General features: G+C 35.6%; 4 protein-coding genes across 6 annotated transcripts; 2 read left to right on the top strand and 2 right to left on the bottom strand.

Moving 5' to 3' along the window:
• The first annotated feature begins 438 nt into the window (after positions 1-438).
• LOC140780637 (THO complex subunit 6) lies at positions 439-8,196 on the top strand. Of its 2 annotated transcripts, XM_073126314.1 has the most exons (14): positions 439-889; positions 1,230-1,261; positions 1,351-1,461; positions 2,690-2,766; positions 3,128-3,173; positions 3,477-3,537; positions 3,960-4,013; positions 4,194-4,274; positions 4,568-4,607; positions 5,142-5,251; positions 5,604-5,714; positions 7,086-7,202; positions 7,573-7,675; positions 7,909-8,196. In XM_073126314.1, the coding sequence occupies exons 1-13, from the start codon at positions 659-661 to the stop codon at positions 7,672-7,674; spliced, it is 1,173 nt and encodes a 390-aa protein (XP_072982415.1). In that variant the 5' UTR covers positions 439-658; the 3' UTR covers position 7,675; positions 7,909-8,196. The 2 variants fall into 2 exon arrangements, with proteins under 2 accessions (XP_072982415.1, XP_072982416.1); XM_073126315.1 differs by lacking the exon at positions 7,909-8,196 and having other exon boundaries at positions 513-889; positions 7,573-7,789.
• A 1,258-nt stretch (positions 8,197-9,454) lies between these two features.
• On the top strand, positions 9,455-10,208 carry LOC140781246 (small ribosomal subunit protein eS30z/eS30y/eS30x). Its single transcript, XM_073127160.1, has 3 exons — positions 9,455-9,585; positions 9,678-9,815; positions 9,964-10,208. The coding sequence occupies exons 1-3, from the start codon at positions 9,582-9,584 to the stop codon at positions 10,008-10,010; spliced, it is 189 nt and encodes a 62-aa protein (XP_072983261.1). The 5' UTR covers positions 9,455-9,581; the 3' UTR covers positions 10,011-10,208.
• A 1,939-nt stretch (positions 10,209-12,147) lies between these two features.
• Positions 12,148-15,513, bottom strand: LOC140800287 (vesicle transport v-SNARE 11-like). 2 transcript variants are annotated; one of them, XM_073154982.1, is made up of 6 exons: positions 15,207-15,513; positions 14,844-14,952; positions 14,705-14,763; positions 14,418-14,606; positions 12,963-13,133; positions 12,148-12,516 (listed from the first exon to the last, which is right to left on the bottom strand). In XM_073154982.1, exons 2-6 carry the CDS (start codon positions 14,935-14,937, stop codon positions 12,364-12,366), a joined length of 666 nt encoding a protein of 221 aa, XP_073011083.1. In that variant the 5' UTR covers positions 14,938-14,952; positions 15,207-15,513; the 3' UTR covers positions 12,148-12,363. The 2 variants fall into 2 exon arrangements, with proteins under 2 accessions (XP_073011083.1, XP_073011092.1); XM_073154991.1 differs by having other exon boundaries at positions 15,107-15,265.
• Positions 15,514-18,555: 3,042 nt separating this feature from the next.
• Positions 18,556-22,607, bottom strand: LOC140781098 (ABC transporter I family member 1). The gene is made up of 2 exons (XM_073126903.1): positions 22,502-22,607; positions 18,556-19,452 (listed from the first exon to the last, which is right to left on the bottom strand). Exon 2 carries the CDS (start codon positions 19,387-19,389, stop codon positions 18,715-18,717), a length of 675 nt encoding a protein of 224 aa, XP_072983004.1. The 5' UTR covers positions 19,390-19,452; positions 22,502-22,607; the 3' UTR covers positions 18,556-18,714.
• Between the last annotated feature and the right edge of the window lie 146 nt (positions 22,608-22,753).

Here is a 22,753-nt window from a genome sequence, read left to right as displayed (position 1 = left end):
CTCTACCTCTACCATGATCTCTGTTTTTCTCTAGCGGTAACTCATGACTCATCCTTATCTTATTATGTTCATTTGAGAAATGATGTCACTGTCCATCTCCGCTCAAATCCTTAATAATAACTTATGGAGCCAATCTAGAGCTTGAGCCGAGAAAAAAAAGGAAAATTCATATCAAGCCGAGCCGAATTAGACCCAACTTGATCAAGCTAGGGTAATTTACACCCCTAGCCACAATGGAAAGTGCCGTTCTTTTCTTCTTCTCGTCTTCAGAAAGGTGCAGGAGCCTTTCTTTCCTGTAGGTCGCAAAGTGAGAAAATGACGAGCAAAAAGTTCTTACGTTTTAGTATTAATAAAATTAAGTATTTAATTTTATTATTACTAAAATTTTAAAAAGTTTTTTAAGTACAAATAGCTCGTTTAGACCCAACTAACATTTACGAACATTATCTAGGAAACCAATAGGTTTTGGAAAATAATAATTGAAATCTGAGAGTAGATTTCGGCGGATAATTATAGAAGAAATATAAATATGTTTCCAGAATAATTGAGGGTGTCAAATGAAAAATTCGATAGAATTAATCTAACGGTACGCATGTCGGGCAAAAGTTAATTAATTCCTCGTTCTCTGCTCGTCCCAAAAGCTTCACACGGGACGGCAATGGCGGGAGGCGATGGAGGGGGAGGAGGAGGGCGCGATGCTAGGGAATGGGACGAAGAAGGCTACAGGCAGAGTATTCTCATGGACAGGGAGCTCAGCTCGCGGACCGTCTTCCGTACCGCCTTTGCTCCCTCCCAAAACCCTAACCCCGAAACCCTAGTCGTGGCTTCGAGCGATGGGTGCGTTGCTTCCTACTCCATCGCCGCCTGCGTCTCTTATTCTCATGGCCAGGTGATTTCCGTCGCGGTGATAGTAGCATTGCCTGGAACTCGTTCGATTTAATTCCTAGTAGGAGCTCCTTATCTTTGCGATTAATGAAGTTTAGGGGGGACAGTATTCGGGTTTAGCATATTAATTATTTGCAGTACATTTAAGCTATTTTTGGATACTAGTGTAGTTTGTAATAGTATTTTTTTCATTATTTTTTTGGAATTAAGAGTTAAAATAAGATTTTTTTTGTCATTTGGCATCATTAGGAATTCCACATCTGTTCTCCAGATGCGCAGTGTTCTTCTTTTGCATTCATATTGTTGATAATTTAACCACCTATTGACTTTGCTGCTTTTTGCAGGCTATGCGTTTTAATAGGAAAATTGATCAGCAGTAAGTTTAGTTGGCTTTTATGATGTGTCTATTTTCCTGTTCTCAACGTGTGTATATCATTCTAAAATCATTCTTTTCAACTGGTGAAGGTACAATTATGATTCTCCGTTGGTGGATCCACTTTGCATCATTCAAGGTCACAAAGGCCCTGCATATGATTTGAAGTTTTACGGTGATGGAGAGGAAACTTTGCTATTGAGGTGGATACCATAAATTTACACTAGCTTTCACTTGGTATTAGCACACACTTCTTTCCTTGTTTATTTCTTATCATAGAGTGGGATAGTAACACACACTTCTTTCCTTGTTTTCCTTTTTCTTTTTTATTATTGTGTGGGATAGAGCTACGTGAATATGCTTGCAGATTTGTTGTGCAAAATTCATTGTTTTAGTTCTTTTTAAATCTTTTATTTTCTTTTTTGCTTATTTACAAAAACAGATGAACTTGGATCTGGTTACTCCCAAGGCTCTTCTGTTCATGTGATTATATTATTTTATTTCTTAATTATTTGAATGAAATCATGAATACAAACTTATTTAATTAATTAGTAAAATAAGTATCGTAAATAGAACAAAGACGAGCTACTCCAAACATAAATCTTCATTACTAGCAAGATCTGCTAATATGCTTGCATCTTTTTACTATGTTAAAAGAATATGCATCTTTCTGATGTATGAACTATAAAAGACCAAAAGAGCCTTGGGAGTAACCAGATCCAAGTTCATCTGTTTATTTGTGGAATGCAGTGCATTAGAGAAGATAATGCTTATGTTCCCGAGTTTGTGCTTCCTGTGGCTTCCCCTATCTGGTTAGCTATATATTTTTTTATTTTTCTCTGGGTTCTTGAGGCGAAAAGTGGGAGATTAGAAAACAAACTTTGGTATAGAAAATTTGACTCAATTCGTCTTCCTCTAGACACAATGTTGATGCACATATGTTTAGTAGAAGGCTTAGGAGAGTTGAAATCCAGTAAAGCAGTTCTTCTATATTCTAGTTCATTATTCATTTGTTTTGTATCATTGTGTGGTAAGAGTTAGACATTACTAATGAAACACTATGATATAAGTGATGCACTAACTTATGATGCTTATTGATAAAGTGCTAGTTGGAGAAGGAAATTATGAGGCTTCTGTTTTCTTATTTGAATTCTAGTATGATTCCGGAAGACCTTCTTGAAGCAATAGATATAAAGTTATAAACAGTAGATTCATTTTCTTATAGTAGCAATATAATTGTTGTAAAGTTATGTGCATTTTAAATTTTCTGTTATATGAGATGATCTTTCTTCATAATATTTGGTTGTTTACAAATATTTTTCCTATTTATAGTTGTACAATTAACCACAAGTGATGATATATATGCCTATAATGGCAATTCCATCAAGTTGGCTGGAAAATTAAGAAGCTTATGTTGCATTTTTTTGCCAGTTGTGGTGATGATGGCAGGATACGAGGCTGGAAGTGGATTGACATACTCAATTATGAGGCTCCTCTTCCTATGCGAGGTACTATAAGAATGGTCGATTATGTGCTTATACCCATAGTACAACCATAAGATTCCATGGTGTTTCGTTCTATGCTTGGTCCTCTTAGAATGGATAATTGTTCCTTTCTGTCAAAAAGTTTTTCATCATAAGATGGCCATAGAAGGGCAAAGTTACAAAGTAATTCTCTCAAATTATCTTCGTATACAAATATATTTATTCAATGGGGTATGCTATTAATGTTATGTTTTATCAACATCCAGCTCAATGGCCCAAAACCCAGATAAAAGAGCTATCTTGACAGCTGGCGTAAACTTTTGTTAATAAAATTATCAAAATGGGTGGCTACAAACTTCACTTATTGTTATTATTATTTTGGCAGGGAACCTTCCGAAGCCAATACTTGATTTGGTGAACCCTCAACATGAGTTAGTTTCTGAAACCATTTGCTTTCACTAAAAAAAAAAAAATCATATTTTGGTTTCATTATTCCACATTATGTATCACTATTTCTCCATATTTCCATTAGTCCAGAAATTTTACTATATTTTACTGTTAGGAAAAAATTTCTGGTGTGACTTGTACATCATACACATCTCGCTATTTGCTTCAGACTTGTCCCATTTGATAATACATTATACACATCTCTCTATTTGCTTCGGACCTCCCTCCATCCATTTTTTGTTCTTTGATATGTTTTTGGATACTTGCCCATTATGTTTATTTTACAGAGGCCCTTGGGATGCCCGTTCCCCAATACCAGAAAATAATGCCATTGCAGTAAGCAAGCAGGTCAGTACCTTAATGCTCTCAATGTTCTTCTTTGTAATTTCAATTATAAGTATTTAAACAGTTTTATTCAAACTAGGAATACTAAACTAAGATTTAAACCACCATTTGTTATTCTTGAACTTGAAACTTGTAATGTTTCTTATCTCTAGGATAACAACATATGCATCAGAGACCTAGAGAATTAACTTTAAAGTTCTATACGTCACCTAATAAGAAGGAAAGATGGTCCTTCAAATTATCTAGTAGCGGCAATTCTTTCTTGGACAATTACAGAGTTTCTTAATCTAAACCAAAATGCAACACACTAAAGGCATATCTATTTACCATTTTTCATTTCTGAAGATATGTTTTCCCCAACAATCATTGCGTGTAGGCTGATTATTATTACATATGTATACATGATGAAGTTCTTTCTTGAATAGGAAGGATCCATTTTTTCAGCTGCTGGTGATACATGCGCATATTGTTGGGATGTGGTAAGTTTCTTTTAAGAACAAATACATTATAAAGAAAGTTCAAATTTAATGAAAGGTGTTATGGTTTTGCTAGTCTTAATGGAAAGATTACGTGCTGTTATCTTGTAAATTAGGTATTTAAATTTTCTTAGTTTAATTATGCCAGTGTTATATTTCCCGTTGGTACTAATTTTGCTGCAGGAGACTGGAAAATGTAAACTGGTTTTTAGAGGGCATTCAGATTACTTGCACTGTGTCACACTTCGAAGTTCGAGCAATCAGGTTACTATCTTCATCATCATTTCATACTTATTTCACAATTAGTAGAACTGCAAACCAATTCTATTTCCAAAAGCTAATAAGCAAGCAGGTTACTATCTTCTAATTTTCTTTTACCTCTATCAAGGCCTCTATTATTGAGGTTGTCATTTTACACAAGCTTGAGGACTCAACACCTATCTATTTCCATTAGATTTGATGTCACATAGATAAATTGCATTATTTCTTAATCATTTGTACATATTTGTTCTAATTCTCTTACATATTATTGACATTTTAACTTTTTCTTCTTTCAGATAGTAACAGGTTCAGAGGATGGAACAGCACGTATTTGGGGTGAGTATTTTTATCTACTATTAATATATATGTATGAGTTAGATGACAAACTGTCTATCCAAATTTTGACAAAAGCTCATCCAAATAAATTGGGAGTTCTTTTTCTCCCTCCATCTTGGGATTAGCCAATATACCATTAAGCATTAGAACTTCTTTCAAAGTTTTCATGTAAAGTTTCTACTTTCTCTCTCACTCTATAGCTCTCTCTCTCTCTCTCTCTCTCTCTCTCTCTCTCTCTCTATATATATATATATATATATGGCTATATAGCTATGTGTGTGCCTTATTTTTTGTTGTGTAGTTGTTCTTTTTGGTTGCTTCATTGTGTTGGTCTTTGAAATTGCAACTTAAGATGTGCTTAAGTTATTCTCATCGTTAAGCACCGTTAATCACCGTTTTTGTCTTTTTTTCCTAATAATATCAACCATTGACATACAGACACGTGCACACATTTTATTCATGTGGCGTGCTTATTTATGTTTGATGTTGTCTGATTTACTAGTACATAATTAATTTTGATAAACTGCAATGTAGATTGCAGAAGCACAAAGTGTATTCAAATTATAAACCCAGAAAAGAATCACAAGGTCAAGGAGTCTTCATGGGTCAGCTGCGTTGCCATAGATACAAGTGAAAGTTGGCTGGTAAAGTATTTCCGACTCTTAGGATATCTTTGCTCATAATAATGGATGTAGCAAATTTTGAAATTTTGGTTTTAGGTTTTCCTTTTTTAGCCAACTCTTCAGTTTGATGAGTCACAGAAAACTGTAATTTTTTTTTACAACAAAAGAAACAATAACACAGCTTTTTGTGACTCGTCAAACTGAAGAGTTGGCTAAAAAAGGAAAATCTAAAACAAAAATTCCAAAATTTGCTACGTCCATTATTTCTTTGGTTAGCATCAGGCAAATCAAATTATTTCTTTATTCTGTACTTCCCTTCTACTCCTAATCTACTTTACTTCCCTTCTACTCCTAATCTACCTTTCCTTTCCAGGCATGTGGCACTTGTAATGGGTTATCTGTTTGGAGCCTACTGTCCAATGAGTGCATCTTTAGCTTTGACTCCCGTGTTTCTGTCCAGGATTTATTGTTTGATGGCAACCAAGTAAGTTCTTTCAGGAATCCATATTGTGTAACGTGATATATCTTGCGTCTAACTTGTACTTATAGTGCAAAGGTGAACTTTATCGCCTTGAAGAATAGTAAAAGAAGAAAATAATTACTATATATAAGTTGGTATTTTGAAAAGTGGACTCCTGATGCATGAGGCTCCGTGTTTTGTGGTTGCAAGCTATATGTGCAGTCTTTGCATCATTAATGATACAAGATTTTCTCCTTGCCTTTAGCCCAAGCCACAACTGTGAATGGAAGGAGACCGTCACACTAATTGACCACTGTAGTTTATAGTAATTCAGGACTTGCCAGGAGGTCCAGGACAAGTTGAGCTTTAGTAAAATAAAACTAACTACTGTTCTTTTCATCTCTCTTGACTGGAGTTCGGGAGCAAAATTATCCCATTTATCTTCTCCATTGGTAATGATATTTGTCCCTACAAGAGAATGGGTCAAAGGAAACTGAATGAAGAAGCTGCTTTTCATTTTATAACTATATATTTCCTTTTTTCATTTTATTATCAAATAAAATGTTTACAAAGTCTGAAGCTGTTAGCTACTTCAGAATGAACCTCTAAAAGGTTCCTTTCTATCTGAAGGTTTGTATCAATCTTATCTTCTTTAAAGGACTCAAATGTGGAATAAAGAAATAGTAAGGCTGCAGATTGTCCTATATTCTTGCACATTTTTAAACATAGGACTGTGAAGGGTGGGTAACAGGTGTTGTCTTGCAATACTTTCATGGCCTTCTGACTCGAACTTTAAATCCCTGCCTCCTTTGGGTACAGTCTTCCTAGAAGTGATGTTTTTTTTTTTTATCTAGGTTTGTAAGGGGACAGAGGTAAGGTTCTCAATTTTGCTTATACTATATTTTCCATGTCCCATTCTTTGATGTAGTTCTTTTAACAATGCTTTCATCGATCTATTTCTATCTGGTCGGATGCTGAATATTCATCATAATCCCAAATTTCCATTAAAAAAATTCATGGTCTTCTTCAAAATATATCACTGTGATAACAAAATCTAATCCATTCTTTTCTACACGGACAACTTCTTCATCTCCGGCTTCATCAATAGTCTATTCCATAACTTAGTTCAGGCTTACGTCAAGTTGGATACTGCACAAATTGTTATATGTTTTGTTATATAATTGTTCCCTTTATTATCAGCTACACGTTAGATCATTACAGATTTCTAATATCTGCTTTAAATGTCAATCAGATTCAGCATGGTTTCTGTTATTCAGTTAATGTTACCTTTATATTCACTTTTTTGTTTACTCTGCTCATTTTATTTCTCACTTGATATATATAGTCATTTCTCTCTATGTACTTATGAAATACTCTTATGTATGCTGAAATCAGATTTTAGCTGTTGGTTCTGACCCTGTGCTCTCACGTATCACAATTAACGGAGTGGTTCTTTCCCAAATAAAATGCGCTCCTCATTCAGCCTTTTCTGTCTCACTTCATCCATCTGGGGTATATCTCTCTCTCTTTTCTCACAAGAGTCATGCAATTGAAACAGGAAGTTTGTTAGTATCCTGGTGTGTGGCTTTCAATAATCCCAGGATTATATCTACTTAGCTGTGCATTCAGTAATTATTAAATTGCATCGATTCTATGCATAAGGCAGAGTTTCAGCAAATTTAATGTGACAACCAGTAACCATAGTTTTTTTTTTTTTTTTTTTTTTTTTTTGCATTAGTTGCTCTTGGGCATGTCTTCAGTAAACCTTTTATCTATAAATCTTTATGTAGTCTCTGATTTGTCGTAAAAAAGAAACAGAGAGATATTTCCTTGCTTCTCTTTGCAATTCTGTTGATCACTCACATCAAAGCATGCTGTTCAGATAGCAGCTGTTGGTGGCTATGGAGGCCTGGTGGATATCATATCAGAATTTGGGAGTCATTTGTGCACGTTCGGCTGCCGAGGTTTAGACAATTTTGAGTGAGGTAATTCTTCAGGCATACGAATTTTGATAGAAGCAACTTTTAGGGTGACTTGAATTGAACTTTCCTGTGATCATCACGCCTTTGTAATGCAATTTACTTTAAAGAGTTTCTCTATTTATACTAGTTGAACTGCTGACTTCCTTGCTCGTTGCAACTCCTCATTCCAAAAAATGAAACTGGGAGGTGTTCTTGATCCAATTAACTGCCCCCTTTTATGCCACGTGGCTCTGCAGGAAAGCTCGACAAATCTAAGATGAAAAGCACACGATAACATTCTGAGATGGAGATAATTTCTTATTATAATGAAGGCCACTACAACATTTGTTCATGGCAACGATGCAATACTACAAGGCTACAACAACACAGTGAAGTTGATTATTTATGAGTGAATATTAACCAAAACAACCTTGAACACACGGTTTAATAAATATGTTAAGGTGCTACTAGCCATCTATCTATTTTTTTTTTACTCCAAAATTCTCTAGAGTATTCAATAGCAAAATTACGAGCAATTTTCTGAAGGAGTAGATTCCCATAAAATCCTGTGTTGCAATAGCTGAAACTTTTGTCCCACACCTTTTTTTAATAATTATATATGCTGTACTCGCCTCGCCTTATGTTTTGACTTAAAACCAACAAGAGATCATTTTTACTTAGATTTCTGAATTATTATCTAAAATTTTTATGATTACATCGACTCTCACACCCTGCTTGGATGAAAATAATAGGAGAGGAGAGAATATGAGAAATTTTCTATTGTTTGGATACAAAATTTATACGAAAATAGACGAGAAAGGGAGAGAAAAAAATGTATTTTAATGTCAGCTTTTATTTCTCCACAATTGGAGAGAAAGGAAGATAGAAGAATTCCTCTGTGTATCTAGACAAGAAGATGAGATAAAATTAATTTTTTTTCTCTTTCATATTCTCTCCATCCAAATAGTAACTATATAAAATCTCTAAAATGCACCTCTAATTAAATACTCATTAGAATTTTCTTTTTGCTAAAAAATATCATATGATCGATTTGAGACCCTCCAGGAATCATTTCACTCTAAATATAAAGGTTAAGAATAAGTTGGATCAATTGACGTTTTCATTTAATACCCATTAGAGGGTAAAATATAAGGAGTCAAAAGTGTCAAAATTAAATAAATAAGGGATCTGCAAGTGAAAATATGTTATAGTTAGGGGTGTAAACGAGCAGTGACTGATCCAGCCTAACTCTAATCAAGTTTGGATTGAAATTAATTTTGAACCTATTTTTGTGATCAAGTTTGAATTAAAATAATTTCAATCCGAGTCAATTTTGAACTCGAGCCAATTTAGAGCTTAAACGAGTTGTTGAACTAGCAATTTCAAGCCTTATCAATTTCAAATTATTTTCGAGTCTAAGCAAACTTGAATTAATTTAGATTTGAATCAAACTTGAAATAAAACATAATTCAACTATAAAGATATAAATATTACTAAAATATAAATTACAAGTAATAAAGATAAATGAGTTAGAAAACTACGTACAACCAAAATATAAATTACAAACAATAAAGATAATTGCGTTTCTGAATAGGTAAATTTTTTTAAATATAATAGTTTATATTAATTTAATATTACTCATATTATATATATATAAATTTGAGCTTTATCGAGCCAGGTTGGTTGGCTCAAATTTAATTTCAAGCCTAGCTTTATGACAACGGAGCCTATTCCCAATAAACTATCAGAGCAGAATCACAGCCGTCTAATGAATAAATGAATAGGCCTCATCATCTTAGTCCTAGGAACGACTCTTGATTCGCCAAGTCGTACTATATATAAAATTGCAGCTCCATATTACTCCTCTTCTTCAAAACCCTAATACCCGTAGCCGCTCTCTCTCCCTCCTTTCCTCCGCTGCAATCCAGAGATGGGTAAGATTAAGAAATCCTTCAACTCTTCTTCTTGATTCCTTTGCCTTCTTCTCTCCTCTCCTCATTGGATCTCGCATTTTTTCCTCGTTTAGGTAAGGTGCACGGATCGCTCGCACGTGCCGGAAAGGTGCGCGGGCAGACTCCGAAGGTGGCGAAGCAGGACAAGAAGAAGAAGCCCAGGGGAAGAGCTCACAAGCGCATGCAATACAACCGCCGTTTCGTCACCGCCGGTAAGTATTTACTTTTTTTCTTCCGATTTACTCAGCCTCATTCTCTTTTTTGTTTTGTTTTGTTTTGTTTATGCTCTATAGATTTCGCAGGAAAGTTTCAATTTTTTTTTCTTGTTTTTGTAATTGTTTTTATATATGTTTTTGGCAGTTGTTGGATTTGGGAAGAAGAGGGGACCCAACTCGTCTGAGAAGTAATAGATTGATGTCGGCAATGTAGTTGGTAGATTACTTTTTTTTTATTTGGAATTGGATTCGATGTTAGTGGTTTAAGAGAACATGGATTTTGTTTTGGTGATGTTTGTTGAACACTTTGATTCAGCTACTTTTCTAGCTGAGAGCCTTTAAATGTTGAGCAGAATCTCTTGTCCTCTGAAAGAATTGGTTATTTTTTAACGTTTTTGTGGTTAGTTATTTAGATAGCTAACTTCATTTATGTTCTGAGTGATGGACCAGAATAACACGGTCTTGTTTCTTTATAGTTTATCCGAGTCTGTATGATAAATGAGCAATAGGTTGGAGTTTGCTACTCTTTGTAATGAGATGTGTTATATGGTTATGCCTATTATGTTATTAGCTTGCCTTATTCATCTGTTTGTATGATTGCTATTCTGAAAATCTCCAATTGTTGTGCACTGAAATCTTAATTGTTTGGGCTGTTGGTTCCAAGGTGAATGTAAAACTTTTTAAAACATCTTGTGAATTCTAAGTTTGTTTCTTTCAATGTGCTGCCTTCCTAGATATCTTATTTTTCTACAGTGTTGTGATATGTTCCCTTGTGAAGTTGAAGAGGATTGTATTGCTCAAATATTTGTTATAATTAGTTCTGATCTTACATGAAGGCACATGCCATTGGTATTGGCAGAGGAAACGAGAAAAGATGCATAATGTGTTGCTCATTGTGAATTGTTATCAAGTTTAAGAGCAAGTTTGTTCATTTGTTGGATTTGAGTTGTGCAGCAGTTAATCATGGTTGAATCAAAGGAGCCACACATGTAGGGAATAGCACATTATTCTAAGAGGCAAATCATAGATATCATAGAGGATACCTACTTGTATAGGAATTAATGAGCAGGTATATGTAAATGAGGTGGTGGAATAGGAATTATATAACTTTATGCCTTCATTTTCCCAAGAATTAGGCTGAATTACCTGGTATCCTGGTTAGTCTGCTACTCCAGTTGTTTTTTAATTTGATCTTCTACTCCAGTTTTTTTTTATTTGATCTTCTACTCCAGTTTTTTTTTATTTGATCTTCTACTACAGTTGGGTCAGGTTTGGTATGGAGTTGGTATGTTGAAAATGTCAGTGCTTGTACTGCAATATCCAGTAGATACCCTTAATTGGACCGGAAAAGAAGTGAATGGAAGTATAGAGATATTTATCCTTGTATTGTTGCTTTGTCTTTCCCTGAGTGGCAAAATACAATTGACTAGTTAGAAGAGACTTTTTCTCATGGATACTTGAGGCCCTATTCACTTTTGTAGAATAGCTAGTAGTATAGCTATGTTAATTTTTAATACTAGTATAAGAGAGTTTATACTAATATAAGTTATTCTTGTATTTTTTTGTAAACTAATGTAGTGAAATAGATATTTTGACAGATCCGGTCTATCTTATTATCTAATATCTGAAGTTCTGTCTTTCTCTTCATGCTGACTTTGAGGTAAGTTTGGATAGAAGTTCTAATTAAAAGGAATAAAGGATATGGCTCCTGAAAATTGTGTATTTAGCTTCTTTTTTCCTTCTCTGAGTGCTGAAGCTGTAGTTGTTTTTGTTGATAATTATGGTGCTAAATCAATATAAGGGGAGACAATGATCTAATGAAATATTTCACCTCTAATTAGAGTCAAGCGTTGTGTCGGAGTGTGAATATCATATCCTGTTTTATTTATCTCCTCGGACAGTCATTTGAATGTATATGTGGATGTGGTAGTCGGACAGAAATGTAATGAAGGCATAGGCAGATGTTTTATGGCTAGGCTGTTTAATTTCCTTGGACTCACTCATATGGCTAAAGTTTGGTGATGTCAATAATCAACTTCCTCAGCCTCGCTGGTGGAATTTATTTGTGTAGATAATTTACAATAGGGAATATTGACTTGGGTCTGCATCAATTTTATTAATGAAGGACCTTCGAATTGTTCTCCAACGATGCAATCTCCTTGAAAGCAAAACCATACATAGGTCAAACTCAACTGGCATACTTATTTCGAAATAAAGAAAGTTTATTTTAAAATATGAGGCTTATTCTTGCTTAACCAAACAGCCTCCTAAAGTGACCGTGAGTTAATTTTACATACGACAGAATTACGGATTTGAGTCAAGACGTTACTAGCATCATAAAAGCACTCGGTATCAGACTATATATATATCGACAACATGTGAAGAGCCAAAGACGTCTCTCTTTTCCACAACAACAAACTAGATACAGCACAAGGGTACAATAAGGAAAAAAGACGAAGAGACTGTTTGAGTCACATGTACAGAATTCAGTGGCCTTCAAACACAATCCAAAGACAGAATTATTTGAGTCTCCCGTAGCAAGGGTTCAATGAGCAAGTTTGAAGTACAGGATCAGAAGAATGGCTAACACCAAGACAACAATGACGCCCCCAATAATCCACTTGTTCCTGTCCATTCTTCTTGACATAGCTGATAGGATCTTTTTGCTCTTGCCAACGTAATCATCCACTCCATGCAACTGAAATCAAGCCACGAAAGAGATCCATCACCACCACCAGAAAACAACATAATGTCAAGCAAATGAAGTACATAATTACTCAAAAACATCTGAATTGGCAACTCATTTAGCTAAAGCTGCTCACTAAACTGTCAGGCACAATTCAAGGAAGCAGGATGGGGTGTCAAAATTGGGTGGGTTTGTGGCATTCATCTTGTTCTTCGCTAGCACTAGCAAGTAAGAAAGCACAGTTGATTAAATGATTGAGCGAAAGTACAATACAATGGAGAGAATCTGGATTGAAGCTTTGAACATTATATTGTTGATGGATATATTCTCAAAATATTTTCTTCTACTGCATGTCAACCTGTTCATAATATTTAGAGTCTAAAGCAATCTAACTGTGAGAACATTTTATAAAAAGATTTCCATAACATTATACGTATCAAGGAAAATGATGGCCATACTGTATTATTAGCATGCAGCAGAGACTGGCGCTGTTGGTGCAGATCCTGAAGAATAGATACACCAAGTTCCTCTGTCTCCAGCATAGTTCTTCGACCTTCTTTAATTCTGTCAGTTGATTGATTCAGTCTTTCTGTTGACATCAACAATCTTCCTCTTTGATCAGAAGACATCTGCACCATTCAATTATCCAATGGCATATTAGAGGGAAAGGGAGAAATTTTTAACTCCCTGATGTGGTAAGGAAAAATGATACATTTATAAAGAACGATAAGATGACAAGAGATAACCTCAAAGGAACATAAACACTGAATCTCTAATTGGTCAAACAGAATTACAACAGTTTGCACAAACAAAAAGGAGTAGATGATATGTGAATCAAGAGGGGCAACATAAGCATTCTTAGTTGCAATGTATACCGATGTACATTCTATATTCTTAGCTCAAAATCATACATAGTTAACTTTACCATATAATAACGATTTAATTACAATATCCACCTGGACTTGCTGGATATCAACCCTCTGAGCTATCAAACAAGCCAAAGGCCATTGATATTGCAAAATGTTAATTTGAGAGAAGAAAAAGAAGCGTTATGGTATAGAAACAAATTTATAAAAATAAATGTTATACCCACTTATTTTAGATGCCATTATTTTTTTTCATATCCACTCTCTTCTTCTTCTTCTTCTTCTCCTCTTTATAGGAAAATATCATAACTCAACTAGTCCAGGACACATACCCTTTCCTTACTAGTATAATTAGGCATAATAAGTCTAGTTGTTAAGGTTTTGAGCAATCAAAGATTCATTTTCCTGTGTGTTTCCTTTCTTTTATATTTTCATTACAAGCTTCTGCATGTTTGTTAGAATTACCAAGAGGATGTCTATGATGTAATCATACAATTTTCACCCGCAATCACTACTGCGAGATGGCGAACTAGAAAAACAAGGGACGAGAGGAAGAATACAAACTAGCACACTGGATGAAAGAAGAAGCAATATCTTATCCCAAAGTTGTCATTGCAGTAGAAATCCATGTCATGCGGGAATCCAACATCATTTAGTTTATATATATATATATAATGCTTTTTAAATATATACCTTACAAACATTTCTAGGTTCAAGCTTTCAACATGTTTTAACCATATTGAGGAGCTAGAAGGACAGCATCAACATATAATTATATAGTGAAAAAATCATACTCTAAATATGAGAATGTAGAAGAGATCCCAAAGATATGTGGCTTTTGATGTTCAAGTTTCAGGTGCCAATAGAATAAAAGTGCGGCTTAATAAGTTTAACATGATCTAAACGCAGTTGTAGGTACAAGCTATAATAACATAGAAAAGCAACACCAATTAATACATTAAAATTGGGAAAGATAATGCCAAATGAAAGTAATAGGGATGCATAAAGCTTCAAAATTGGCAGGAGAATTAGGAGGCATCAGCTTACTGCTAGCGTATTTGCCATCCCCGACTCCAATAGCTCCTCTCGTGTTGCCTGGGCAGAATTAGCGGTTGTAATTCTCTTAAGCTCACTCTTTAAATTGTTCAGATCAGATTTATATTCCCTCAACTTCGCCAGCAATCCAGCTCTTATACTTGGCTGCAAACTTCTAGCCTCCAGATCCATCTTCCTAATCTGCAAAGAAGATTAAATCGCGTCCGTTTTACGATTAAGAAAAGCGATTTTTTCCTTTACAAACACAACCATCAGCAGATCATGCAAACAAAATCTACCAAAGTTTCAGCATCGTCCAATCCGGTTTTGATTTCTTGCACCTTCTGCTTCTTTTTCTCTACGAAACGAATCACAGATCAAAGATGAGAATGCAAAATCGAACTAAAATGAAACTCCTGATCCAGACCAAAATCTTACCTCCGTCGAGAATAGAAGCCGATGAGCACTTTTGTGAGAGAGATGCGGAGATCTCGCAGTACTGGCGCTCGTAGCCATCGAATACCTCACTCATCGCGGATCAGCAGTTCTGCAAAATAAATAAATAAAAGGAACACGAATTTAGAGATACAAAATCGATTAATCCCCTGATCAATCCCTTCCAAAATTCTAACCCTAGCAACCGGGTCTCGATTGTAATAGAAGCAAACGACTCGAAAGAAAAAAGAAAAAAAGAAATTAACCGAAAACGATCCAATCCAGAGAAGAGGAGAATCGAATCAGAGAAAACAGATGGAGATGCGTGGAATTATTTGATAGGGCCAAGGATTGTTGCATTGATACCTGGCGACGGACAGAGGAGAGAAGGGGGGAACTTTTTGGTGAGGAGAAAAGAGACGAACAAAAGGAGCGAGGCAACGAGGTCAAGAAGGCGTGCGGCGGTGTGGGCCTTTTTGCTTCTCTCTTTAAACCCCCCGGTTCGTATTAAGCTACTCTAAGTCTCTTAAGTACCACACCGAATAGAACTAGAACTAATCAGCTAATCCATCCCTCTCTTTCGTATCCAACCCAACATTAGGTTCCCTTAGTTAAACTCCGTGAATGCCAGTGGTCTATTTAATTGCTACTTTGGTTAACAACCTGGAGACCCACAATTTAGCTCGCCCTAAGGATTTTAATCGGAAGAAAGAAAGAAAGAAAAAAATAGCATTTGATCGCTTTTTGTTAATAAATGAGTCTTTATTCAGACTTATCCAGATAATTCCCTTATTATTACAAATGGCTTTGACCCACTTAACATGAATAATTATATGGATTATACCTGTGTTTGTGTTATCGATCCATTTAATCTGGTTCCATTAGTACAAGTTATCCAAAATATTGACGAGCCTCTATGTTTTATCCTGAATTGACGGAGTAAAAGCAGCAAGTCCTCTTAAAGCCCATTCTGGCATTCTTATTCTCTCTTTGTTCTCAATTAATCAACTAGTTATATTTATTAACAAATCAAATAATTTTCTTTTTGTCTTTAAAATTACATCGTTTAAAATAATTATTTATTCAATCATGCGCTCCCTTTTTCCTCACCTCATCATATAATATTTATTTGACATAAAATCTCTTGAACTAACTAGTTTTTATATTAACTTAACAATAATACTATTATTCTAATTTACAGTCAACCACTCAATTTGTCCTCGGCTCGTTCAAGTCTTTTAAAGATACCTAGAACAAGATTAAAAATAGGTGTAATTGACAGCGTTCCAGAGCCACAGTATTAAATTTTTTATAATTATTTTTCTCTAATATAATATCAGAATTGGATTATTTTGATGATCAAGAGTTCAAAACCGTGTTAACATTTTGTTAGTCAGATTATCTTATCATCCTCTTTTGGTTTGAATTTATGCTAAGAATAAGCTCTTCAAGACAGTGCAAGTTGGACACTTGGACTTAGTATTTTTTTAAAAATATTTTAGATATAAAATTATCCAAAGCATCATCGATATCATTTAAAATTAATCAATGAATTTTCTTTTGTTTGAATCCTTTTTATCTTCCTAGATATTAGGATATTACTCCTACCAATTCCCACACGGTTTAATATATTACAATTTCACCCCTGCCAAATGGGAATTCCAGTGATGTACACTATTTCAAACTTTAATTGAGAAGTGAAATGAAGAGAGGTAAAAAAAAAACGAAACTGAAGCTCTCAGCGCGAAAATTTTAGAATATATTAGAAGTAAAACACGCATCGAATCATATAGGTACATAAGTCTTATACAGATCGGATGAACTATTCGAGCCACAGAAACCCTAGAGTATCATCAAATCAAACAATGCGGTGGAACTAGAAGGAAGCAAAAACGAATATGATGATATGTAACGCCCAGACAGATAACCACCATACGCCGTCAGATCCCGGGAGAAGACGCGATCCGCATCGCAGCCGTCGGATCCATCAGTGGCGGAGAGATCCGAAGAGCAGCGCAGCGGCGGAGCAGAGGACAGCCGCGGCGAACGGCGAGGAGAGAGTCATCGCGCTGGAAGTGGGGCTCGGCGCTGGTGCGTCTGCGGCGGCGGCGAGGGAAGCCATGGCCGACACCGCGACGAGGAGGACGGAGAGAACCCTAGAATCGACGGCGGCCATGACGACTAGGGTTGGGGTGGAAGAGAGGAGATTAGAGAGAACTTTTGGGTGGGGAATGGAATGGGAGATGACAGAGGGACTTTTATCGACAGATTCGGGCAGTGTTTTCTTTTTAAAATTTTTTAATTTGAATATATATATATATATATATATTTTTTTTTTTTTTGGCGCGGGCAGCTCGCTGCCCGTAGTTAGACAGTCTGGCAAGCAGTTGCGAGACAGCTATTTTGTTTATTTTGTTTATTACTTTCATAATTGCCGTATACGCCTAGCCCCTTCTGGGTCCCGCGTGAGTTGAAGACTATTTTTTTTAGTTTCTTCTAACTATTCTTTTATTAACACTTTCCAGAGTGAAAGAAAATTCTCTACTGGAAATTGATGTTGATTGACTCATGGGCTGCAGCAGCAAGGGCATTACATATAAAAAAGGTAATTATTTGGATCCATGATTATATTTTTTTATGAGCCCGAAGGCTATTAATTATTTGGATTCATGATTATTATTTTTTTATGAGCTCAAAGATTAGATATGATATGAGCTGAATAAAAGGTCAATCCTCTCTAGATACATAGACGAGAGCCATTGTGTTGTCATGTTGTCTTATAAGTTACCGCACTGTCATCCATTAATTGAATTAAGCTAAACTACCAAATTACCTCGTGTAAGTGCCCGGATTCACAATTGTTCATCAAATAAAATATCAAGCAGGTGAACTTTTTTTCTATTGTTGTGAATTTTCAAAAATCCTATTGCTCAACAAACTTCTGTTATAATTTCAAATAAGAAGTCAAAAGATTATAATAATAACACAAAATTCGACACACGAAGATATTGGTAAAATGTTTGGTATAAGGTAAAGTACATGCAAGAGAGTCGTCAGGCATTAGCAGACACCAATCAGAGAAGGTGGAAGACTTGCATCCCAAAAAGTCATAGCAAATGAGTTTCAACAAGAGGTAGCTGAGAGATCACAACTAGTTCTAACAGCAGAAGCATATTCTCATAATAACATTGCATGATTCAGACTGTTGATTTCGTCAGACGCATTATCATCGTCATTATCATAATCATCTTCCACAAAAACCAATATCTTCAATTAAAGTTCGCAGATGGAAGAAGTCTTACAGCTCTAGTAAAGAAAAGTCTTCCAACTGATAAATTAGAGTGAAAAAGAAACAGCCAATAGAAGGTAGTAGCTGTCACTCAACTGAGGAAAAATGAACACACAAAATGATTACAGATATATAATAAGCAAATAAATGCTGCTCTCGGAAAGCATCATTTACTAGGATTACAGGTTTAAGTTCAATATATGAAACAAATCACAATTGATATTGCCAAGCAAATGATAAATCTGGGTACGACTAAAATGAATAAATCGCATGCAAGTCAAAAAAAAATAAAATAATGAAACTATTTGTTATATGTAAAAAAAATTTAGTTTTTTTTGTTTATATTTTACCACCAAACATCAAAAATTAAAAAATGTCTGAATTTGAGTATTTTTAACCCCACTTTCTAACAACCAAATACTCTCATTGTGGAAGTCACAATTAACTTTACTTTGTCATTCAAGTGATATCCTTGATAACGTTACAACAAAGTACTGTTAATAGTGAAAGAATAATTTTGCACCAATGTACACAACCTTATAGGCAGTCAACTAAAAGTGAAACATATGTAGATTTATGTTTACATTAGTGGACCAGATCGACCAAGGTTTTCCTTCTAGGGAACCTCTGTGGAAGCCGAAGAAACATTGCATCTTCGATCTCAATAGGCAGGTGCGTCGCCACAAAGACAATTCCCCCTTTCTTGCGATGCTCAGCTATTATGAACTCCAACAACCGAACCCCTTCAGAATCCAAAGCAACCGAGGGCTCATCAAGCAACCAAATTGGCCTATCTATAGCTAGCAATCTAGCCAATTGCAACCGCTTCCTCTGGCCCATAGAAAGCATCCTTGCCTTCTCGTTCACAAGCCTACCAAGCCCCATTAGTTCGAGTGCACCCAATGACTTTCCACATTTTCCTTCCAATACCTCAAACCATTGAACATTGTCTAAGACAGTCAGCTTATCTTTTATGGCATCTTTTAGTGATAGCCAATTAAGTTGCAGCTTGTACTGTTGAAAAACTCCAGGAGATGTAACATCATGCCCATTCCAAAGGATCTCGCCACCAGAGGGGCGAGAGAATCCAGCTAGCATGCGAAGTAAGGTTGTCTTTCCGGAACCATTGGCACCGGTTAACATAAGAGCAGAGCCATCATGCACAGAGACATTAATATTACGGAGGACTGTTTGTGCATTGCGCATGCAGGAGACATTGTTTAGGAGTATTCGAGGAAGTGGAGGTTTGAGAGGGGGCATATGTATTTGTTAAATCTTTCGACTGGAGATTGGAAACTAAAGTGTGAGATGTCACTACAAAACCTGGAGTAGAAGATAAGAACTGTGATTAATCGAACCAAAAACTCCAGATAAAATGCTGAAAGAACCCAAACAGAATAAACTATAAAGTAGGAGGAAATGACTTCCATTGCTAAGATAATTACTTCTCAATAACAAAATATCACTACAATCAGAATTATGTATTGAAAGGGTAACTAATGAGTATGAGAATCAAGCAAAAGCTTAATCTCCACCCTATCTAGTATAATATAGAAACTTAATGAAACAGATGGCCATTTTATTTGTTTAGAGAAACGGAAAAATGGAATTAACTAATTAGTTGCTTCATAGAGACCGTTTGATTCTTTTGCCATATTCCTAATTTGGTTGACCACATCAAATCTTTTCAGACCCTCTGTCAAACATCTTAGGGCATTATCTTACCACATCTACAGATCTACTGGCCACAACACTCTCTTCAAATATACGTGTTGAACATAGAAAAACAATAGACCAAAAGGCATAAACATTACCTTAGTAACTACCTATTAAAAATATTATATAAACCAAATCATATTAAACAACTATTTAAACTACAATAGTATGACTACATGTGGAACATCAATCCTATTCTGCACCCTGCCACAAGGGGACGATTTGATTTGCAAGTTCAACGAGAAGTGGAGAATTCAAGTCTACTCAAGCAAAAACAACAAGGATTAGGTGGTCAAGGACTAAGGAAGGAAAAATTGACCAGCAAATAACTACCAAACTACCAAAATTTCAAAGATTGAAGTCCAAGAGGATGTCACCGCTTAAGCACAGCTAAGAAAAGGTTCTTTAAACGAATATTCATCATGAAAGTTCTGTCCGTTTAATGCTACATCATACGATTATTCTCAACAATATAATCACCTACCAATTAACTCACATAGTGGTTAAATTTGATCTCCAGAATGCTTACCCAATTTCAATTCTTAGGTTTAAGTTTTTTCCTTATGGAAACAAATTAATCAACTCAAAGATAGTTTGTATAAGATGATCCAAGATATTTCTCATTATCAAGCTTCAAGAATCCAAAGAACCAAGCTTAATAACTAAACTTTGAAACCCCATGACTGAGGTCATGCATAGTTGTTGAAAAATAGTGTAAGGCAAGAATAGGTTCTCCCTTCTCACAAAATTTCACCTCTTCACGGGGTAAATGTTGCAAGATCAAAATTTGTTCCCCAATATCATAAATCTATCAGTAAAGTTACAATTAACACTTAAGAAAGGGCTAAGTAAAAGAAAATGTCACCCAGATCGATCAATCATGAGACTAAAGCTTTCAACTTCTCATACAAAAGAAACAAATTGGCACAGAATTCATCCCTAATAGAGAAAAGCAAAAAGAAAATTTACCACAAAACTACAAACTATGATCTTCCATTAGCTGGGGTGAGAACCAAAAGAAATACTAAAACAGGAGGCAACAATAGAATTCCAAGAAATGTGAACGACTCTCACCTTAGACTGGTGGAAGACAGGAATGAGATGTCGAAAAAGCAAGACAAATAGATAGATGGATAGAGAGATGAAGAAAGATAACAGGCAACGTGGCGACAGAACTTGTTGTGGAGGTGGCGGCAACGATCAATGCAATGGGCAATGAGGGTAGGTGAAGAAGAGGGGAAAAAGGAGGGATTTTGTGCAGGAGTACTCATAGAGACTAATCGATTGCTAGAATTTTTGCGATGGTTCCCCTGTATCTAACTCTCAAGACTCTGAAAACTTGCATCAAACAACTTAAGATGAGGACCCATCGCTACTTCTCCAAAAACTGTGAATCGCCTCCGCTTAGCCTTGAGCTTTACCTGGCTCCCACTTCCACTTCCACTTCCATCATTGCTCTAAGGCCTAAGAGGTCTAACTAGGGGTTCTTATGGGCCGAGCTGAGCCTTGGTTTATGCAAGTGGGTTCGGTTCAACCCAATCTAATAGGGTGTCCAAGATGATGAATGGTGATTCCTTGTAGTTTGGCATGCATAAATTTTCTGCATTTGATTATTGGGCTGGGCCAGACTCATTCATTATGCTGCAGGTTGTCTTATGAGATTTCAGGTTTGGCTTTTCAAAACCTGAGCCTTGGGACTAGGGTGTTATAGGGTGGTGAATAGTCATTGTCTACGATACAACATGCAGAAATTGTCTGCATCTAAGTATTAGGTTGCACTAGATGGGTTTAATTGCTCTGCCAACCGATTTTCAAACCAGTGGATTGAAGGACTGTAGTTGATTGTGCAATGTTGATGAGATTGTGCTAGTGATACTATTGTTTGAAAGAAATAACAAACGCAACTGTGGAGCTCCAAGGTTTGGTAGCAGTAGTGGCTTAGATATATAATTTCCTGAGAGAACAAAGAACTCAAGACTTATCGACCCCAACATTTAAACCAATTTGAATACAGATCAAAATTTAGTACTCCTATGTTTATAGTAAAATCTTAATTAGTTGGAAGCTTTAACCATTGATACCTTCATAATATCAAAGGAGAAAACAAAGTCTGATATTTTGGGTACATTGCATGGAACCTAGAAACTCTACAGTCTACAAGCCCTACTTAGATCATGCAATGGAGTGGAATCTACAGACTTTACTGTGTGATTTACAAATTTGGAACTTTAGCATAAATGCTTATTATGAAACTGAAAATATTTTTCGTCAGCGCAAGAAAAGGAAAACTAACACCTGTGAGGCTCAATTAATATCCAAAAGAAGTACATGAAGATAAGTAGATAACACCAACATCCTGATGAATACAATCACAACTGTCTTAGCAGGCACGTAAAGAAAATTATTTCATCTAAACTATGAATATCTAAGACATATTATGGAGGATCTTTTCATGTGTTGTTATCATCAGCCTACAGAGTAAAGTGAAAAATTAAATCCCATTTCTTACTATGAATATCTCAATATAACATATCCAATTTCTACTCAAACCCTCACAAAATAAGAGGAAAGGGTTACTAGTAATCAAAGATCTTATCAAACACAAACGACCAAACTTAGCATTCCATCGGAGATCTGCGTGGGAATTTGATCTTACCAGAGATGAAACTGCGAATGAATTTCCTATTCGTCTCTCCGATTAAGCTCCGAAGGTGTAGCAGCTTGGGCGGCTCCGGAGACCCTCATAAACCCTGGAGTTAATCTATTATACTTTATCGGATGGAATGACAAGAATGCCCACGAGAAGTTGGTTTGTTGGGCCCATACTAAGGGCCAATGAAGCCCAAGCCTAACATTATTGGATCGGGCTATATAATTTTCAGTCTAAATTACTGGATCGGATTAAAAA

Source organism: Typha latifolia, chromosome 1, assembly GCF_019914945.1.
Source record: "Typha latifolia isolate L0001 chromosome 1, TyphaL0001v2, whole genome shotgun sequence".
Classification (NCBI taxonomy): Eukaryota; Viridiplantae; Streptophyta; class Magnoliopsida; order Poales; family Typhaceae; genus Typha; species Typha latifolia.
The sequence above is the reverse complement of the archived record's forward strand: the minus strand, read 5'-3'. Positions and strand labels throughout refer to the sequence as shown.